The 16,097-nt window shown below is 55.1% G+C and overlaps 1 protein-coding gene across 3 annotated transcripts in view; it reads left to right on the top strand.

The window, feature by feature from the left end:
* RGMA (repulsive guidance molecule BMP co-receptor a) overlaps positions 1-16,097 on the top strand; it is a 42,945-nt gene that overhangs the window by 11,487 nt on the left and 15,361 nt on the right. The window contains exons 1-2 of one of the 3 annotated variants that reach the window (XM_032391895.1): positions 1,951-4,556; positions 5,318-5,433. In XM_032391895.1, coding sequence (XP_032247786.1) covers positions 4,396-4,556; positions 5,318-5,433 — 277 coding nt within the window. In that variant the 5' untranslated portion in view covers positions 1,951-4,395. Of the gene's footprint in view, positions 1-1,950; positions 4,557-4,587; positions 4,753-5,317; positions 5,434-16,097 lie in introns of those variants that run through there. The other 2 variants (XM_032391898.1, XM_032391896.1) reach the window with 2 other exon arrangements.

The raw sequence follows: 16,097 nt of genomic DNA, 5'->3' as shown, positions 1-16,097 counted from the left end.
AAAGAAAGAAAAGAAAGAGAGGAAGAGAAAGAAAGAGAGGAAGAGAAAGAAAGAAAGAAAGAGAAAAAGAAAGTTACTATGATGAGAAAAACAACTTTAGTTTTTCCAAGTTGCAGCCCATGCATTTTACAGTAGGAGAACCCTGCTCACACCCTGGACATGTAGATCAGAACTCAAGTTTAGGGTTCCGGCCAAAAGCTCCTGCTTTACTTTTCCCAGGTTTACCTTTTGAATTAACCCTTAGGGTTCAGCCCAAGAAAAGTGAGTGACTTCCACCCCCACCGTCCTGTAAGTAGTAGGTGCTTTCTACCCTACTCTCTGTCTCCTGCTCTTTCTCAACCTGGGATGGAGGGCTGCCCCTCGCCTGGCTCACTGTGCACCCCACCAATCCCGCTCTTTCCAGGACCTGTAAGTAATAAATCTTGTGACTCTAATTCCTTGATGTGGGTTATTGAAACTGCACCTTCAATCGAAACAGGCCTGTGGGCTTCACTTGCCCAAAGTGGGAGATTGGATGCTGAGGGAACCCCCTGCTGACCCCATGTGGGAGGGGGGTTTGTGCCCCCTCATTGAGCAGGTCATAATCTGCAGATTCTTAATGCAATACACCAGCTCTGGCTTCTCAACACAGTTACGGAGAGAGTGAACAAGGTCTGGTTCATCAAATCTGAGATGACCAGACCCCACAGGAGCCCTTGAAGTTTGAAAGAGGAACTTGAAGTTTTATTTCAATTAAAGAGAACTGGGTCCCACCCTCAGTTGTAAATTGAAGCAACTGAGTTTCTCAAGACATGGCACAGGCAAAATGTTTTCAGAGGTAGGGGGTGGAGGGGATGAGAATAGGCTCAAATAATTTTACCAGTAAATGAATGATGGATTAGGCGTCATTGACAACATATCTCTGCACTCGGGAGGCTGGCGAAAGGACTTCTTTGGACCCGTGTTGGACCATTAGCTCCCTCCTTGCTGGAAGTCTGTGTGCACAAGGGAGAGAATCCTCAATCAAACCAGTTTCAGCAAAATAAGGAACTCTGTTGGCTCCCACAGCTGGAACGGGTACTCGTATAGCTCAGAGGGGGTATAGAGAGAATCACTTGCTGGAGTGGCATGGGGAGCCCTGAAAATCTCCATCAGTCCCAGAAAAGCTCACCAGATAAAGTGCAATGCTGGTAAAAACAGTATGCCAACTCTGCCAGCCCTGCTTCCACCCGCCAACCCTCATACACACTGGCCTCCCCATCAGGTTGCTACCTGCAGACCCATCCTGTGTTGGAATCAGAGACCAGGACAGGGCTCCCCCATAGCAACAGTCTCAGGACAGACACTGATTGGTCAGCTTGGGTCACGTGCCAGTCACTACTTTATTGAAAGTGATTATTAAGTTATCTGTCTCACCTCGACTTTAAGTCTAAGAGGATACACTGATGGAGTCAACCCGAGTCTTAATGGGCACCCAGGGTTGATGACGTGTGATGCGACTTACCAACCTAGCAAATCCCTACACTTTAGTCACCTGAGAGAGCTTGTTAAAAGTGCTGATGCCCAGGCTGTACCCAGGGATTCAGATTCAGCTGCTCTGGAATAGTTCCTGGGCAGTATTACTGCTAAACTCCCCACAGTGGTCTCCCCAAAAGACTAAATCTCTCCTCTTCTTGAGGCCTCGGGTGGGGCTCCCAGGTGCTAAAAATGGACACCCTAGCTGAGCACATGCAGGCCTTTCACGTGCTTTCCCAGGCTCCTGCTCTGTCTTCCTGCAGCCTCATCCTCAAGGTTTTCCAGCTCCTCAGGCAGGCCGCACCTTGTTCCTTCTGCCTGGAATCCTTGCCCTGCTCCCCCTCCCTTGCCCACCATCTCCCCCCACCCCCACCCCCCCACACACACACCACACTCTTCCGCACTGGGAAAACTTCCCTCCCCACCCTGCACCCCAGTCTGAGCTGAAGGCCCCTGGCGCCTAGGTTCTGTGTCTCAGCTGTCAAGAGTCTGTGTTCTGCTTTATTGAAAGTGATTCTTAAATGATCTGTCCTCTAGCCTTGACTTGAAGCCCAGTGCGGACTTGCATCACTGGAATCGATGGCCCATACAGCACATCAGGCGTGGGCTTGGTGTGCTCAGCTCTACAGTTTATTAGCCAGTCATTGGGTGAATACTTGACTTTACTCAGCCTCAGTTTCTCATCTGCAAAATGGGGATGATAGTAGAACCTACCTTAGCTTAAAGTGTCTAGAAATGTACTTAGCCAGCACTTGGCATAACGTGAGAGCGTGTCGAAACGTGAGCCATGATTACTGTCATTCTTACTAAAAATGAATCCTTCAAAACACCCCACAAGACACACCACCTTTTCGATAAAGCCTTCCCCAGGCAGTTATTTGCCCCTCACCTTCCTCTAATATTGGTTTCTACCAGCAGTTCAAAGATAGGAGCCTGTCTTATTTATTTCTTTATCCCCCAGGGACTAGCATGCAGTAGTCCTGAATATACATTTATTGACTGATGACTCAGGCCCTGGATTTGGGAACACCCTGTTTGTACCCAGAGGCAGAGAAAGCTGGAGTCCCTGACACCCCTCAGCCCTGGGAGGGCTTCCACCTTATGTAGAACCTTGCTTTTCCGAAATCCCCTGTCCCTCCACCACACAGCCCCACTGCCTAAAGGTGAAGGGTGGGGGGCAAGGGTTCAGTGCTGGACCCAACACAGCCAGGGTTGCGTGATTAGGAGCAAAAGCCATGCAAGGGAAGATCGCTAACCTGAGGCTCAGAGTACAACCTAGGGGCGAACCCGTAAGTGGTCACCCTCTATAATGGGAACTGTTTAGATGCAGTCAGCTATGCTTTGAGTTAAGTGAGTTTCTTTGGTGAATAGAGTGCTGAGTTCCATAACCCCCAGTGTTCCAAGAATTTCTTATTGCAAAGACCTGTGGAGTTGTCAATAAGCTGGTTGGTTTGGCCAGTATAGACAGATTGCTCAACACCAACATGACCCCATCCTCCTCTTTTGGGGACTGGCTTTCTCTTGATAGTCTAAACTACATAAAGGCCAAATCTCCACTTTTGTGATGTCCAAATTCAGTCTCACACATCTCTCCTTGTGAGGAAAAAAAAGGGGGGGTGAGAAGCCCTCTGCATCCATCCCTTTCCTAAATCATGTGCTTACGTCCTAAGAATTGGATCTCCTCACAAAATGGCGGCCAATCTTGTAGCAGGAACTCTGGGGCATTCCCACTGCCCGGTGCCCCTCCCAGACTGTATTTGGTTGCAATCTCAGGGTGACAAGATTATCAGCCTGCCCCTGCAGAAGAAGAAACTGAGGTACCGAGGCTCCAAGTCCTGCTTCCAACGGTCCACCCTCAGGCAAGGACCGCATCAGAAAGGCTTTCGGGTCTTCCGAGGCCCGCACAGCTCCCCCCCTGGGCACATGCCCAGCAGTGCTCGTGGCTGAGTCACTGTTGGGGCTGCCGGGAATGCTGATGGATCCCCTCTCTCTCATGAGCGAGAAGCTTTAGAACGAACTGTGCAGGGCACAATCCAGCAAATGGTGTTAAGGGATGGACCTCAGAGGTGCCTCTGTGCAGGCTGGCTCTGTGCCTGCCTCAGTGGGTCAGCGCTGTCCTAGGATTCTATAGAATAAACCGTTACGTCCGGCCCGAGAAGAATGCCACGAGACCCCTGGATTGTGAGGTGCTGGGCTTTCCACCAGACAGAACCGCAGCATTTTGCAAATCAGGGCTTAAAATGAACCCCAGTTTGGGGGAATGATAATCAGAGCCTGTCGGACTGAGGCCTGACTATTTGGGGGAAATGCGGTGGCGCAACTTTAAAGGGGACCAGTTGCCTTCATGGTATTTTTGCCCCCAGGGAACAACAGCTTCCTGTCGCCCCATGGCACAGCTGGCTGAGACCTTAGCCCCCTTTCTCACCTGTTTTGCAAAGCCAGACTCAGAAGGATGACTGCTTGGGTTGCGACTTCTCGGGACATTGGGCTTTCTTCCCCTCGCCCCAAGCTCGCTTCTCCAGGGCTACACTCCCCTCCTGGCGGACGGAGTCCTAAGTGCAGGGGCAGGCTTACAGCCTGTGTGGCCTTCAGCAAGTGAGGACTGTGATAGTGCTTAAGAGAAACATCAAAATTGGATAGAAATACAGAATTTTTTTCCAAAGAACCAGATGAGTAGGCTTGGAGGAGAGGTGAGGGGGGCCAAGGGAGGAATTGGTTCAACGCAAAACACTTGCTCTGGCCTATTTGCGTTCCATCCAAAAGATGTTTCTCAGGGCAAGTTGCCAGTCTCTTAAATATCCCAACAGCGGCAGAAGAGCTGCAGGTCCTAGGCAACCTTGGGGAGGAGACATTTTTCTCCTGGAAAAATAAGCGACCGAGTTAAGGGAAGTCACCACCCTGATGCCCTCCCAAGAGTGGCCTTGGTGGCCTTGCCCTGGCAGCCCCAGGAGTCCGGGCCCGGCGCACCGCAGAGACCGCTGTATCCACACCTCCTCCGGGGTGGCAGCCGTCCTGCCGCCCCCGTCAGGCTCGCAGGCCCCCAACTCGGGAGTGCAGCCAGGGCAAGTACCGGGGAAGCAGCGAGGTGCTCGAAGGGGATGCCGGAGGCTCAGAGCCCAGGTGGGGTGGGTGGCCCGGGGTCTCGGCGGGAGGGAGCCTCGAGGTGCGTCGGCGGCTGAGAGCCAGCGGGCCATCCCGGACAGCCTCGGACAACTCGGAAGCGGATTTTCCAGCCTCCTGCCTGGGGGACACATCTGAGTGAGAGAAATGAACCAGGGGGTGTGGGTGGCGCCTTCGGGACGGCAGTCTGGTTGGAACGGGGTCCTGGGGTTTGTCTCCCAGCGCAGTTTCTACTTGGGTTGGATATTTACAGGTTGGATTGGGGGCGGGGGGGTGCCCTGCAGGCCGTCCGGGGGCGCTGGGCCTCCCCTGCCTGGGCTGCCGCGGGGGTCGGGGAGCCGGGGCGCACCCTGCACCCCCCGGGCCTGGGTTCCCGAGCTCCCCGCAGCCAGCGTCGGAGCCCCACCGCCTCGGTCCCCGCCCAGCTGGTCCCCGCCACTCACCCCCCGCGGGCCGCGCTGAAACCCGAGCGCGAGGGGGCGGGCCGCGCGGCGGCTGGGGCGGCGGGGCCGCGCCGACATTGGAGGGGACCCGGGGGAGGGAGGGCGAGGGAGGGGCGCGCGGGGAGGGGGGGCGCGCCGGGCGCCCGCGGCCGAGGGGTACCGAGCCTCCCGGCTCGCTGCTCCCGCCGGCGGAGCGAGGCTGCCCTTTCTCCGCAGCGTGATTTATTTTCCTCTTCTTTTCTTCTAAACTCTTCTTCCAGGGAGAGGCTAGTGGTAACAGGCCGAGCTGGATGGATGGGTATGGGGAGAGGGGCAGGACGTTCAGCCCTGGGATTCTGGCCGACCCTCGCCTTCCTTCTCTGCAGCTTCCCGGCAGGTAAGGCACTGCCCCCAGCGCGGGGACGGACGGCCGGGCCCGCTCCCGGGCCTCGCCGCAGGCCCTCGGCCACACGTCTGCTAGCTAGTCGTAGCTGAAGTTCGCCGGCAGCCCCGGGACCCCCGCCTCCCACTTCCACCGGTCTTTGTTTCTCCCGCGCCCCGCCGAGGGCGCGATGGATGCCCGCGGGGACCCGGGGGCCGGGGGGGGGGGGGGCTGGTGGAAGGACCCCTCCCGGCTGCCACGAGAAGGAGCCGGAGCAGGGAGGTCGCAGAGGCCGGGGGCGCCTCCCTCCCTCCGAGAAAGGGGGTGCCGGGACGCGCCCCTTAGGGGCCCCGAAGGAGGGGGGAGGGATCGCGGACTCGCAGCGGGGGGCACTTTCTCCTGCAGCTTGCCCACCAGTGTGCGAACCTGTCGGGTGCTCAGGGGTGGAGCCGGGGCCGCCCCTGAGGTCCCGGGCGGGTCCCCGGCCGCCCCCTCCTCCGGGACCCCGTCCCGTCCCGCCCCCACGCGCCTGCCCACGCGGGGAAGCCCACGGACTAGGCTCACGCGAGCCCGGGTTCCTGTTTGATAACATTCCGCGTCGCCCCCTGTTTGTTTTTATTGTGTCAGAAAGGGAGAGAATTTCAGAATTAAAGCTGAAAAAGCCATCTGTTTCCAATGAATCCCCCATAGTTTTTCACAATGTTTTTGGCAGATCGCTGCTTTCAAATTCCTCCGAGCCCGGACCTCTTGTTTTTGTTGGGGGAAGGGAGGCCAACTCCACAGAGAAGCATTTGTTCCTTCCCAAACGCTCCAGTTTCTTTACTTTTTTTTTTTTTTTTTTTCCTTTCGGGGGGCGGGGGAAGGCACGAAACTTAAATCCCCGGTCTGTTTTCTTTATAATGTTTCATAAAACTTTATTTCACTTTGGTCATATGCTACTCACAGCCTGGAAACGCCAGTTAAATCCTTTATACCCATTTTTCTCTTGCTAAAAATACAAATAAACGCAGTGTCACGGGCCAAATGGTCCCCGTCGCAAGGCGGGATCTCCCGGCCGGCTCCATTGTGTTGCGGGGTGCCGAGGTGTCTGTCTGCAGAAGTGCGAGCTTGTTTCGCTCTGCGGGCCGGACGCGAATCCGCAGCCCCCGCGCACAACCGAGCTCTTTGCAAGAAAGGATTTCAGTTAGACCTGGATTGGGTTGTTTTGTTTTGCTTCCCAGCCAACTGGGTTTCAGGAACTGGCAGAACTGGGCAGTCCGGGCTCGGCCTGGCTGCAAGTTGGGGCTGCGGGCGGGCGGACCATGCTGGCGGCGGTAAGGGGCAAGGGATCAGTTTACCTTCTCGCCCCAGCCCCGCTCCCGGGCCTCCGGCGCCCGCGGAGTCCCGCGCGCCCAGCTCACTCCGCAGCTGCGCGGCCCAAGGGCGTCCAGGAGAGCCGGAACCTGCTCCCAGCTCTGGATTCCACTGGGGAGGCCCCAGCCAAGGACAAGATGAGAGGGAAGGGTGTCAGTGACCCAAAGAGCCCTTGGACCCCCGTGCGTCCCCGTCCCGGAATATTAACACCCCTTATACTGAGCCCAGCAGCGGGGTGGCCTACTCCCTCCCCGCACACACACCTTTTAAAAGGCAGTTCCCCCTTCTACAGAAGGGTCTGGCTGAAAGGCTGATTTGATTCTCTTCCCAAAACTAACTAAATAAATAAATAGGACAGTCTTCTTTAAAAAGAAATCCACCTTTTGGAGAAGCAGGACTTTGCCATGTGTGTGCATCTCGGTTTGGTCTTGATAAAGATCCGGCCCATTGGAAGTTTTATCAGATGGGTTGATAAATAGCTTTTGTCCCTCGGCTGCCTTGGGGGATGTGATCTCAGCTCGGAGCTGAAATTGAGAAGGGGGGCTTAGAGGCCCTTAAAACAACACCTTCCCGCTCTTAAAGGGGCAGCGCTTGTTAACTGCTGGAACTGGACAGAGGAAAGGGAGGGCCGGCTGGAGGGCCTCCGAGGTAGGAGGCAGCCTCCAGCACCACGGTGATGGTGGTGTTTTCCATGTTGCTCATTTCATGTCTCCGTCTGAAGAACTTTATTTTAAAGTATTCCTCCCCCGCTCCGCGGTCCCAGGAAAGCTGGTGGGTTATATAATTCACAACGCGCATTCCATCACTTTTGTTTCCTAGAAGCCCATTTCATTTTTGGCTTCAAGGCTGGTAACTAAAACCTGGCAGATAGAACAGATAGCCGCCGCACGGTCATGCCAACTGGCTCGTGTTTCTTCTAATTTGAGGCCTTGACAGCTGCATTTAAGTCAAAATTGCCCACCTTACTGAAAACTGAGCTTCCAGTCTCCCCACACCAAATACACCGGGGGGCTCCAAAAACTTGCGTGCTCAAGGAATCTGGGTCAGAAGACAAGTTTCTTAAGTAAGAGATGAAATGGGTCATTTATGCCATGAAGAGATGGACAGACTGTCCTCCTCTTTGACCCAGTGGCAGAGGGGCTGATCTGCGCTAAAGTCGGAGAAGCTGCGGGTCCGATGGAGAGCCGGGAGGTGAGCCGGCTGGGTGCTGGAGAAAGCACAAAGCGTAGGCAAGTGCAAGGCGTGGAGACCCCCAGGGGCCCCGCCTGCTGGGGCCTCTCCCACTGAAGACAGGTGGACTCTGGCTGGAGCAGGCTCTTCAAAGAATAGGTTTGTTCGGCGCTAGTTAACTTGAATGGGCTGCCAGGAGTAAAGCCATAGGAGTGCAATAATCCTTAACCTCTGTAGACTGAGAGTGTTTGTGTCTTTGGAGAGTGTTTGCCAAGTACTCGCTCAGTGCCTACGGCACCCTGGTGGGCCTACTGTGTTCCTGACTCAGTGACAGCCCTCTCCCAGCGCAGCCGGCAGACCCGCAGCCTCCTAATGGGAAAGGGCTCCGTGGTGTTCCTCGGGCTACAGGGCTGTGTGCTTGGATGATGTTGTGCCCACAGTGGATGTGGATGGACCAGTGGCCATGTCTAGCTGCAGGGTGTGGGAGAGGGGATAAATAGATGCTTCTTAAACTTTGAAACCTCTGTGACTTCATAAAACAAATTTCTAAGAGAAGCCCGTTAAAGGGTTGTAGATACATTGGCATGCCTCCCGTCCACGTCCTGTGGATGCTCTATGTACTGTAGCACAGGGCTTCTTCAAGTCTGGTCCCTCAGCCTCCCCTGGGAGCTGGTTAGACATACAAGTTCTGGGACCACGCCAGACCTACCGAAGCCCATACTCCGGGTGAGACCCCGCAGTCTGTACTCCACCAGGCCCTCTAGGGGGTTCTGATGCGCGCTCCGGTGTGAGGACTGCTCTTCTAAGGATCATTGCCTGTCGTTTCCTCTCGTTCCTTTCCCTTTACTTTTAAACTGCACCTGCTACAGAAATGTTAGTCCTCAGGAGGGAAACTAAGGCTAAGGCTCGGGGAGACCAAGGCTCTCTGCAGTGTTCAAGTGCATCTGTGTCATTATGGAGATGAGAAAAGTTCTCCCAGAGCTGGTGTTTAGAAATGTGCAAGCAAGTCAATTTGCTTACCACATTTTTGTCCTCCCAGTGGGACTCGGTGTCCCAAAGGGAGAGAATGAAGTGATGTCTGGTTGCAAGAGCCAGAGGACAGCAGAGCCAGCTAGCAGGTCGGCGTGTGACACAGCGGGGCCTTGGTTCCCAAGGAGGGCGGGGTGTAAGAGCCTATGGATGGTTTGCCCTTTAGCTCCTGAGGGTGAACTGGGCATAAGGAGAGGATTTCTGGTCTTGTGGTTGAAGAAGGGAAACCTGTCTGCAAGGTTCAGGTAATTGCTAGCAATCACCCCAGAGCTCAAAGGAGAAGTGGGGACAGGTGATCTATGGGCTCAGATAAGGACGCTCCATGCGATGGGGAAGAGGGGGTCCCAGGACCCTGTGGAGGTAAGAGGACGGGGTGGGGACCTGTTTATAGGCTGGGGGACACGTGGTTCCTGCGAAAAATCCTCTCTTCAGTGAAATATGCAAGGCCCTGCACAGACTGGGCAGAGAACCCCAACTTTATGTTTTGATTGAGTGGTTAGCTACCATGCTGTTCTCATCTTGGCTGAATTTAACCTGCGGAAAACTGAAGGCGCTGTTTCTTCTAGAGTGACCAACTCATCCTAGCACACCCCGGGCTTTTCTAGTTTTAAAGCTGCAAGTCTGGTGTCCTTAGAAACCCTCTCAGGGGCGCCTGGGTGGCTCAGTCGTTAAGCGTCTGCCATCGGCTCAGGTCATGATCCCGGGGTCCTGGGATCGAGTCCCACATCGGGCTCCCTGCTCGGCAGGAAGCCCGCTTCTCCCTCTCCCATTCCCCCTGCTTGTGTTCCTGCTCTCGCTATCTCTCTGTCAAATAAATAAATAAAATCTTTAAAAAAATAAAAATAAAAAAGAAAGAAACCCTCTCAGTCCTGGGCACACCAAGATGGTGGCTCACCTTAGATCCGCCCCCCCCCCCCCCCCCGGGACTAGTGCCTGGTTTGAGTATGTTAGCGAGAGCCCAGAACCGTAAAGCCCTGAGTGGGACGTGGGCCTGTCCGTTCAATCCATGCTTGGGGCTGGGCCTCCTTCCTACGCCCTTTCCTGCCTGTTCCCATTGTCTCCTTGCTACAAGAGCTGGCCAGCCCTAGGACCTGCCTCTCAGGCCCCCCGTGCACACCCCCAAATGAATTGTTCTGAAAGTCCTGCTCAGGAACTCGTGCCTCCTCTTAGCCCTCTTTGGAGCATTCAAAAGGGAGGACCCTCTGTCTTCCGGGCCCCCAAGCTTTTCCCAGGCCTCATTCCCATGGCTTCTGGCACATCCCCAGGCTCCAGGTCACTCCTGCCCGCACCCCCCCACCACCACACATGCACACTCTGCCACCATCCCACCACACCTTCCCTGTGGGCAACCCCCAGGCTTGCCCAGTTTGGAATGGGAATGCCCCCTTGATCAAAGCCCAAGTTCAGTGCTGTCTGTTGGGGTCTGGTGCCATCCCTCCAATGACCTAGACACCTGTCCCCTTGGCTACAGACACCTGTGCTTCCTCTCAGCCTCATTGCTTCGTGGGTCTTGGGTTTTTGTCCTCTCCTAGATCACCAGTTCTCTTTCTTTTTTTTTTTTTAAAGATTTTTATTTATTTGACAGAGAGAGACACAGCGAGAGAGAGAACACAAGCAGGGGGAGTGGGAGAGGGAGAAGCAGGCTTCCCGCCGAGCAGAGAGCCCGACATGGGGCTCGATCCCAGGACCCTGGGATCATGACCTGAGCCGAAGGCAGACGCTTAACAACTGAGCCACCCAGGTGCCCCTCACCAGTTCTCTTAATAAGGGCAGAACCCCATTTTCTGTTTCTTCATACGCTTCTCCTTGCTGCACATCCTGAACACGCCCCACGAGATCCTGGGAATTATAGGGCCCTTGGGTTTTTGGCATTTCTGTTTTGTTTTTTCTCAAGAGACAGAGACCACGGGGTTCCCCCCCCCAGATACCCTAATCTTCTTTCTAAAATAACTTTTTTTGGTTATAAAAGCAATACTCATTTTTAAATCTAAAAACCAAAAAGGATAAGTAAGTAAATGAAAATAACCCAAATTCCGACCTCCCACAGACTTCTGTCACTACTTAAGATGATGCACATCCTTGGAGACATAATACCTTATATTGTTCTCTCCAAAGTATGATCATTTGAATGGAGAACGATAATTTTTAAAGCTCTTTTCACTTATTGAGTGGCCATAGTGTACCGGGCACTCTGCCAAATGCTTTAAATACAACACCTCATGAGATCACCACACCTTCCTCATGGACGTCATCACTCCCACTGTCCTGAAGAGGAGACCGAGGGTCAGAGAGGTTGCCTGACATTACACAGCTAGCTAGTGACAGAGCCAGGGGGAGAACACAGACCCCTGCCCTTACCCATATCCCCTGTTTTGAATAAACACGCTCATTAAGTTTGTTTTGTGGCATATGAGAGTTTGTGCTATGTAGCACGTAAGGCTTTAAGGTGAGGAAAAATAAGGAACAAAATTGGGAGAGATTCGATAGCAGAATGAAGAGTGACCGCATTTTCTGTGGACCTAGCGTTTTTGCCTCCTCCCAAGGGCCCTCTCTGCTCCCTATCCATCCCTGGCTTAGTATTTCAAAGAAGAAGATGCCACCCAGCCATAGGTCAGAAAACAAGTTGGCAGGGCTGACATTGTGCAAATTTTCCCAAGTCAAATTTATGTCTTTTGGGTTTTGCTTATTTATTCATTTCATGCACCATTTCACCCAAGCAGTCGGAATACCGAGACGCCTATTAAAGTGATCCGTCTGCACCCAGGTCCCTGCAGAAAGGAGCCCATTATTGCTCCCCATGCTAAGGAATGTCCCATGAACACAGGCTCACACATGTGTGTGCCAGCCGGGCGTGTGCCCAGCTGGCATGCCTTTGCCCTCCCACTGCATGGGGCGGGGGGGTGAGGCCAGCCTGCGGACGGTGGTGAGGGTGACAAAGCCACTTCAAATGAATTTGGAGGGATACCTGGGTGGCTCAGTCATTAAGCGTCTGCCTCCAGCTCAGGTGGTGATCCCAGGGTCCTGGGATCGAGCCCCACATCGGGCTCCCTGCTCTGCGGGAAGCCTGCTTCTCCCTCTCCTACTCCCCCTGCTTGTGTTCCCTCTCTCACTGTGTCTCTGTCAAATGAATAAATAAAATCTTTTTAAAAAAATGAATTTGGACCTGGAGCGGCCAAGCAGATGAGCCCAGGGTTGCTGAAGGAAAAGCCAGGATGGAAGATTATCATTATGAGAGCCAGCCCCTAGACTCAGGAAAAGGGGTTACGCCTCAAAGCACCAAGACCAAATTACTCACCTGAGAGCTTCATTTATATCCGAAAAGTGGTGTCTCTGCCCATAACCACCCTCCTTGTGGAACCCGGGGTAGCTCATCTCTGTGCCCTCAGACAGGATGCTCAGGGCATGGCATCTCGCTCCCCGCTCAGCCCTTGGCCGGCATGGGTCCCTCTTATCCAGAGGAGCCCTCAGCCGCCTGACGGCCAGGCCTGCCTGTGGCCTTTAGGCCTGAGGCGAACACAGGTGCTTTTTCGAATGTCCTGTTTGCCATTGATCTAGCTCCGCACGGCCCCAGTGGGAGCGGGGGCAGGGTGTCCAGTTTGGCAAGCTGAGGTGTGCCCTTTTCCTTGGCACTCGGCGTGCTTTCTTGCAGCAACTTGGCATGGCATGCGTGGCTGGGGCGGAGCGGCCCTGGCTGGGTGGGAGAAGGGGCAGTGCTTCCTGCCTCGGCTCGGTGGGTGGCAGTGGGGCCCCTCTCCCCGCAGGGTGGGAGGCACTGAGTTAACCCCCGGCGCCCCAGCCTACCCACCGCCCCTTCCTCCGGTCATTTGAGATTCTCTGTGAAACTTCCTCTTGCCTGACTCCTTCTCCTGTAGGCTGGTTCCTGGAGGAAGCTCCGAGAAAAGATCCTGGTGCCTCCAAGGGAGTGGCGGGCTAGGTGGGTTCCCTGGGACAATCTTGGGCTGCACCGGGGAGGAATGCTTTTTAGGAAAGAAGACCACTTCTGGCTTGCTGCAGGTTAAGTAAGGTAGGGTCGGCTGCACCTGGCAGAATACCCAGGCTGTCACCTGGGTGTGTCCCTTGAAGTACCTGCTGTCAAACACGTCGATGTTGACGCCATGGTGATCTGGTGCAGTTCCTGTGGGAGAGACAGACGGGCGGGTTCCGTGCATTTCTGAACTCAGGGAGACGCCAGGACACTGCCCAGGCCAGAGTGAGCCATATACTGGCACCAGCTCCATTCGCTGCCTGGGCCTTGGTTCCGTGCTGAGGGGACAGAAGAGGGTGGGGAGTGGCCCGCTGCTCCAACTGCTCCTGCCAAAGCCAGAGTCCCATGCTGGGGGCCCTCCCCACCTCCTTCAGGCCCCCCATCACAGCTTGATGATAAGAGGGGAGCCCCCGTGCCTCCATGGCCCAGAGCGAGCGGGGGACAGGAACAGGAGGTCTCGGGCTTCGGTGGACTAAAGCCACCTTCTGATCATGCCGTGCACCTACTGAACATTGGCCGGGGGCTCCCCACAATCAGCCACATCGAGTCAGAAATCCTTAGGCTGGCGCGGCAGGGTGCAGTCAGGAAAACAGAACCACACGGGGGTATTTGCACAGAGGGACCTGAGTATAGGGGACTGTTGGGCGCTTGTGGGAGCACCTTCGGAAAGGCCACTTGGGACCACGGAGGCACGCACACCGCAGGAAGCCTATTCCACCCGTGGGGCATGGGGGACCCAGGGAAGAGGAACTGGGAGGGGGGCCAGGTCTCCGAGGAGGATAAGGTGATGGAAACAGCCCGAGGCCAGCGCCCACTTGTGGTGGGATCTAACGGAGCTGGGGGACAAGAGGAAAGGGGTTTGGAGTCCCCTGGCCACCCCCTCACACAGCAGAGGAAAGCACTTTGGAGCTCGGTGACGTTTGCTACCAACAACCAACCAGTATTTCGGCTCCAGCCAACCTCCGCTGTTCTGGAGGCCACTGTGCTTCCAGACCTCTGTCCCACGCCACCTGCTGAATCCCACTTGCCCTTCCAGACCTGGTTGACAGAAGTTTGGTAGCTGCCTCCACCGGAGCAGAGAAACCCACGGAGGCTTGTTGCAAGAACAGCATGAAGCACCTGGTAGGGTCCAGAACTTCCAGCGAGTAAATGAATCCAGACAGTTGTCGTGCTAGGAACCCCCCCCCCCCCGCGACATTGGACAAAACCAACTCGATCACGGGGCTTGTATTCCAAACGAGCCTTACCCCTTTAAGAGGAGGCAGGTTCTTCCCCTCTGCTGGCTCACCCCACCCCTCCTACACAGCCACTGAAACCCGATCTAACCCCTTTGCACGCGGGTAATTTATTGGTCTATTGGGCTTTTCTTGGTGGCAAATTGCATTGTCTTTATTCCTGGGTTCTGGCCGTGGAGCAGTTCGCTGCATTCCTGAGACTCGTTTCTCAGGGCGATCCTTCACACCCCCTCGGTGCACAGTGAAATAAGTTTTATTGGGCTTCTTTGTTATGCAAACAGGGCGGTAATAATCAGGCTATTATTCCGAAAGATTGGGCTTGATTAACAGTTCAAAGGAGGTCTCTGAAAGCAGCTAATGCCGCGCTGGTGCATAAATATTTTCCCCCTGGGGGGGGGGGGGGGGGGGGTACGGCTGATGCTCCGAGCTCCCTGCCCCCGGCTTGCTGTTTCCAAGAGGCGCTGGGTTGCTATTGAAAGGAAAGGAATTAAGTCAGGCTGGCTGTGAGGCTCTCATTCCTCTCGCGGGCACGTCTCAGCCCCCAAAGGAGGCAGTCCGGAGCCCACCTCCCCCCAAAAGTGAAATGTTACATATGCGGAGTGCCGGGGCACGTGCAAGCCCCCAGCCTCCCCCCGGAGACCTAGCAGAGCCCTGGGTGGGGGGGCTTAGAAAAGGCATCAGATCTGCTAAGATGGTTTGAGTGCGGGGTGGGGGAAGATGAGGGGCCCCTGCTCTTGGGAGGTCACCCCTCAGCTGGGGCGTCGATGGATGATGCAGACCATTCAATGAGGCCCAGAGCCTCCAGAGGCTGAGGAAGGTGACACGCAAGGGCCGAGGGGTCATCTTCAGTGTTTGCAGGGTGGTCCCATGTGAGCCTTTTCTGTGTGGCTCTAGACAAGAGCCGAGGCCCCTAGGATATCCCTGGAGGCAGATGCAGGTCCCCAGCTGGAGCTATCTAGAGCAGGAGGGGCCAGTCCTGTCCCCGCAGACTTCGGGTGGCAGTGGAGGCTGGCTGGAGGTGGAAACCGGTGACCAGCGACCCTGGATGTCCCTCAGACCCCCGGGGTTCTAAAACTCCATGGCGCATCTTGAGAAGCCAAGATAGGTAGGTCACAAAGTGATCATTAGATAAAGTGATCTTGATTAAGTCGATGGCACAGAGAGACAAGGAGTTCTGACCCCAACTGCACGAGTCAGGAGCCACCCAGCCCAAGGACACAGTGGCTAAGATGGAAATGAAGCGCAGGAGAACTGACTTCCGGTCAGGTTCTTGATCCCCCGGCCCTGTGCCTATTGGCGGTCTTGGATCCATCCAGAGGTGGCCAGAGGGCCAGAAGGGGCCACTTTGCTGTCTGCAGGAACCAGGCAGGGAGGGGGCAGCCATGACCTTCTGTCAGCCCAAAAGCACCAAGGGCGGCTCACCCTGCAGAGCCTGGTCTCCTATTCCTGCCTGCATGAGTTGCAGTAAGATTTGTTTCAGCCTCTCCCACTTTCCTCTCCGTGCGTCCTTCCCTGGATGTTCACATCAGAAAAAGTCCAAGGCTCCCTGCCTGGAATTAAGGTCTCGTGCTTTTTCTTTTTCTTTTTCTTTTTTCTTTTAAGACACGGGACATAAAAATCAGCCCGTCTGTGGTTTCTTTGGCAGGTAACGCTGCAGCCAAGAGCTTTTCCTTTTGATGCTGGGCCAGGTTACATTCAGGTTCCTGACCTGGAGTGGCCTCCAGCCCGTGATTTAGTGGGGTAGGCATGGGGCAGCAGGATGACTCCAACAGGGGGTCGAGGGCCCCTCGGCTCTCCACCCGTGGGGACTGTCCAGCCCTGGCAGTCCCTTCCGTGTGACCCCCAGGAAATGACAGCTCATGCATGACCACTTTAGGCAGACAGGCCCAGGAGGGCTGGAGAGAAGG

This window comes from Phoca vitulina, unplaced genomic scaffold, assembly GCF_004348235.1.
Source record: "Phoca vitulina isolate PV1807 unplaced genomic scaffold, GSC_HSeal_1.0 scaffold65, whole genome shotgun sequence".
In the NCBI taxonomy this organism is placed as follows: domain Eukaryota; kingdom Metazoa; phylum Chordata; class Mammalia; order Carnivora; family Phocidae; genus Phoca; species Phoca vitulina.
Note: the sequence above shows the minus strand (reverse complement) of the source record. Positions and strands in the feature narration are given on the sequence as shown.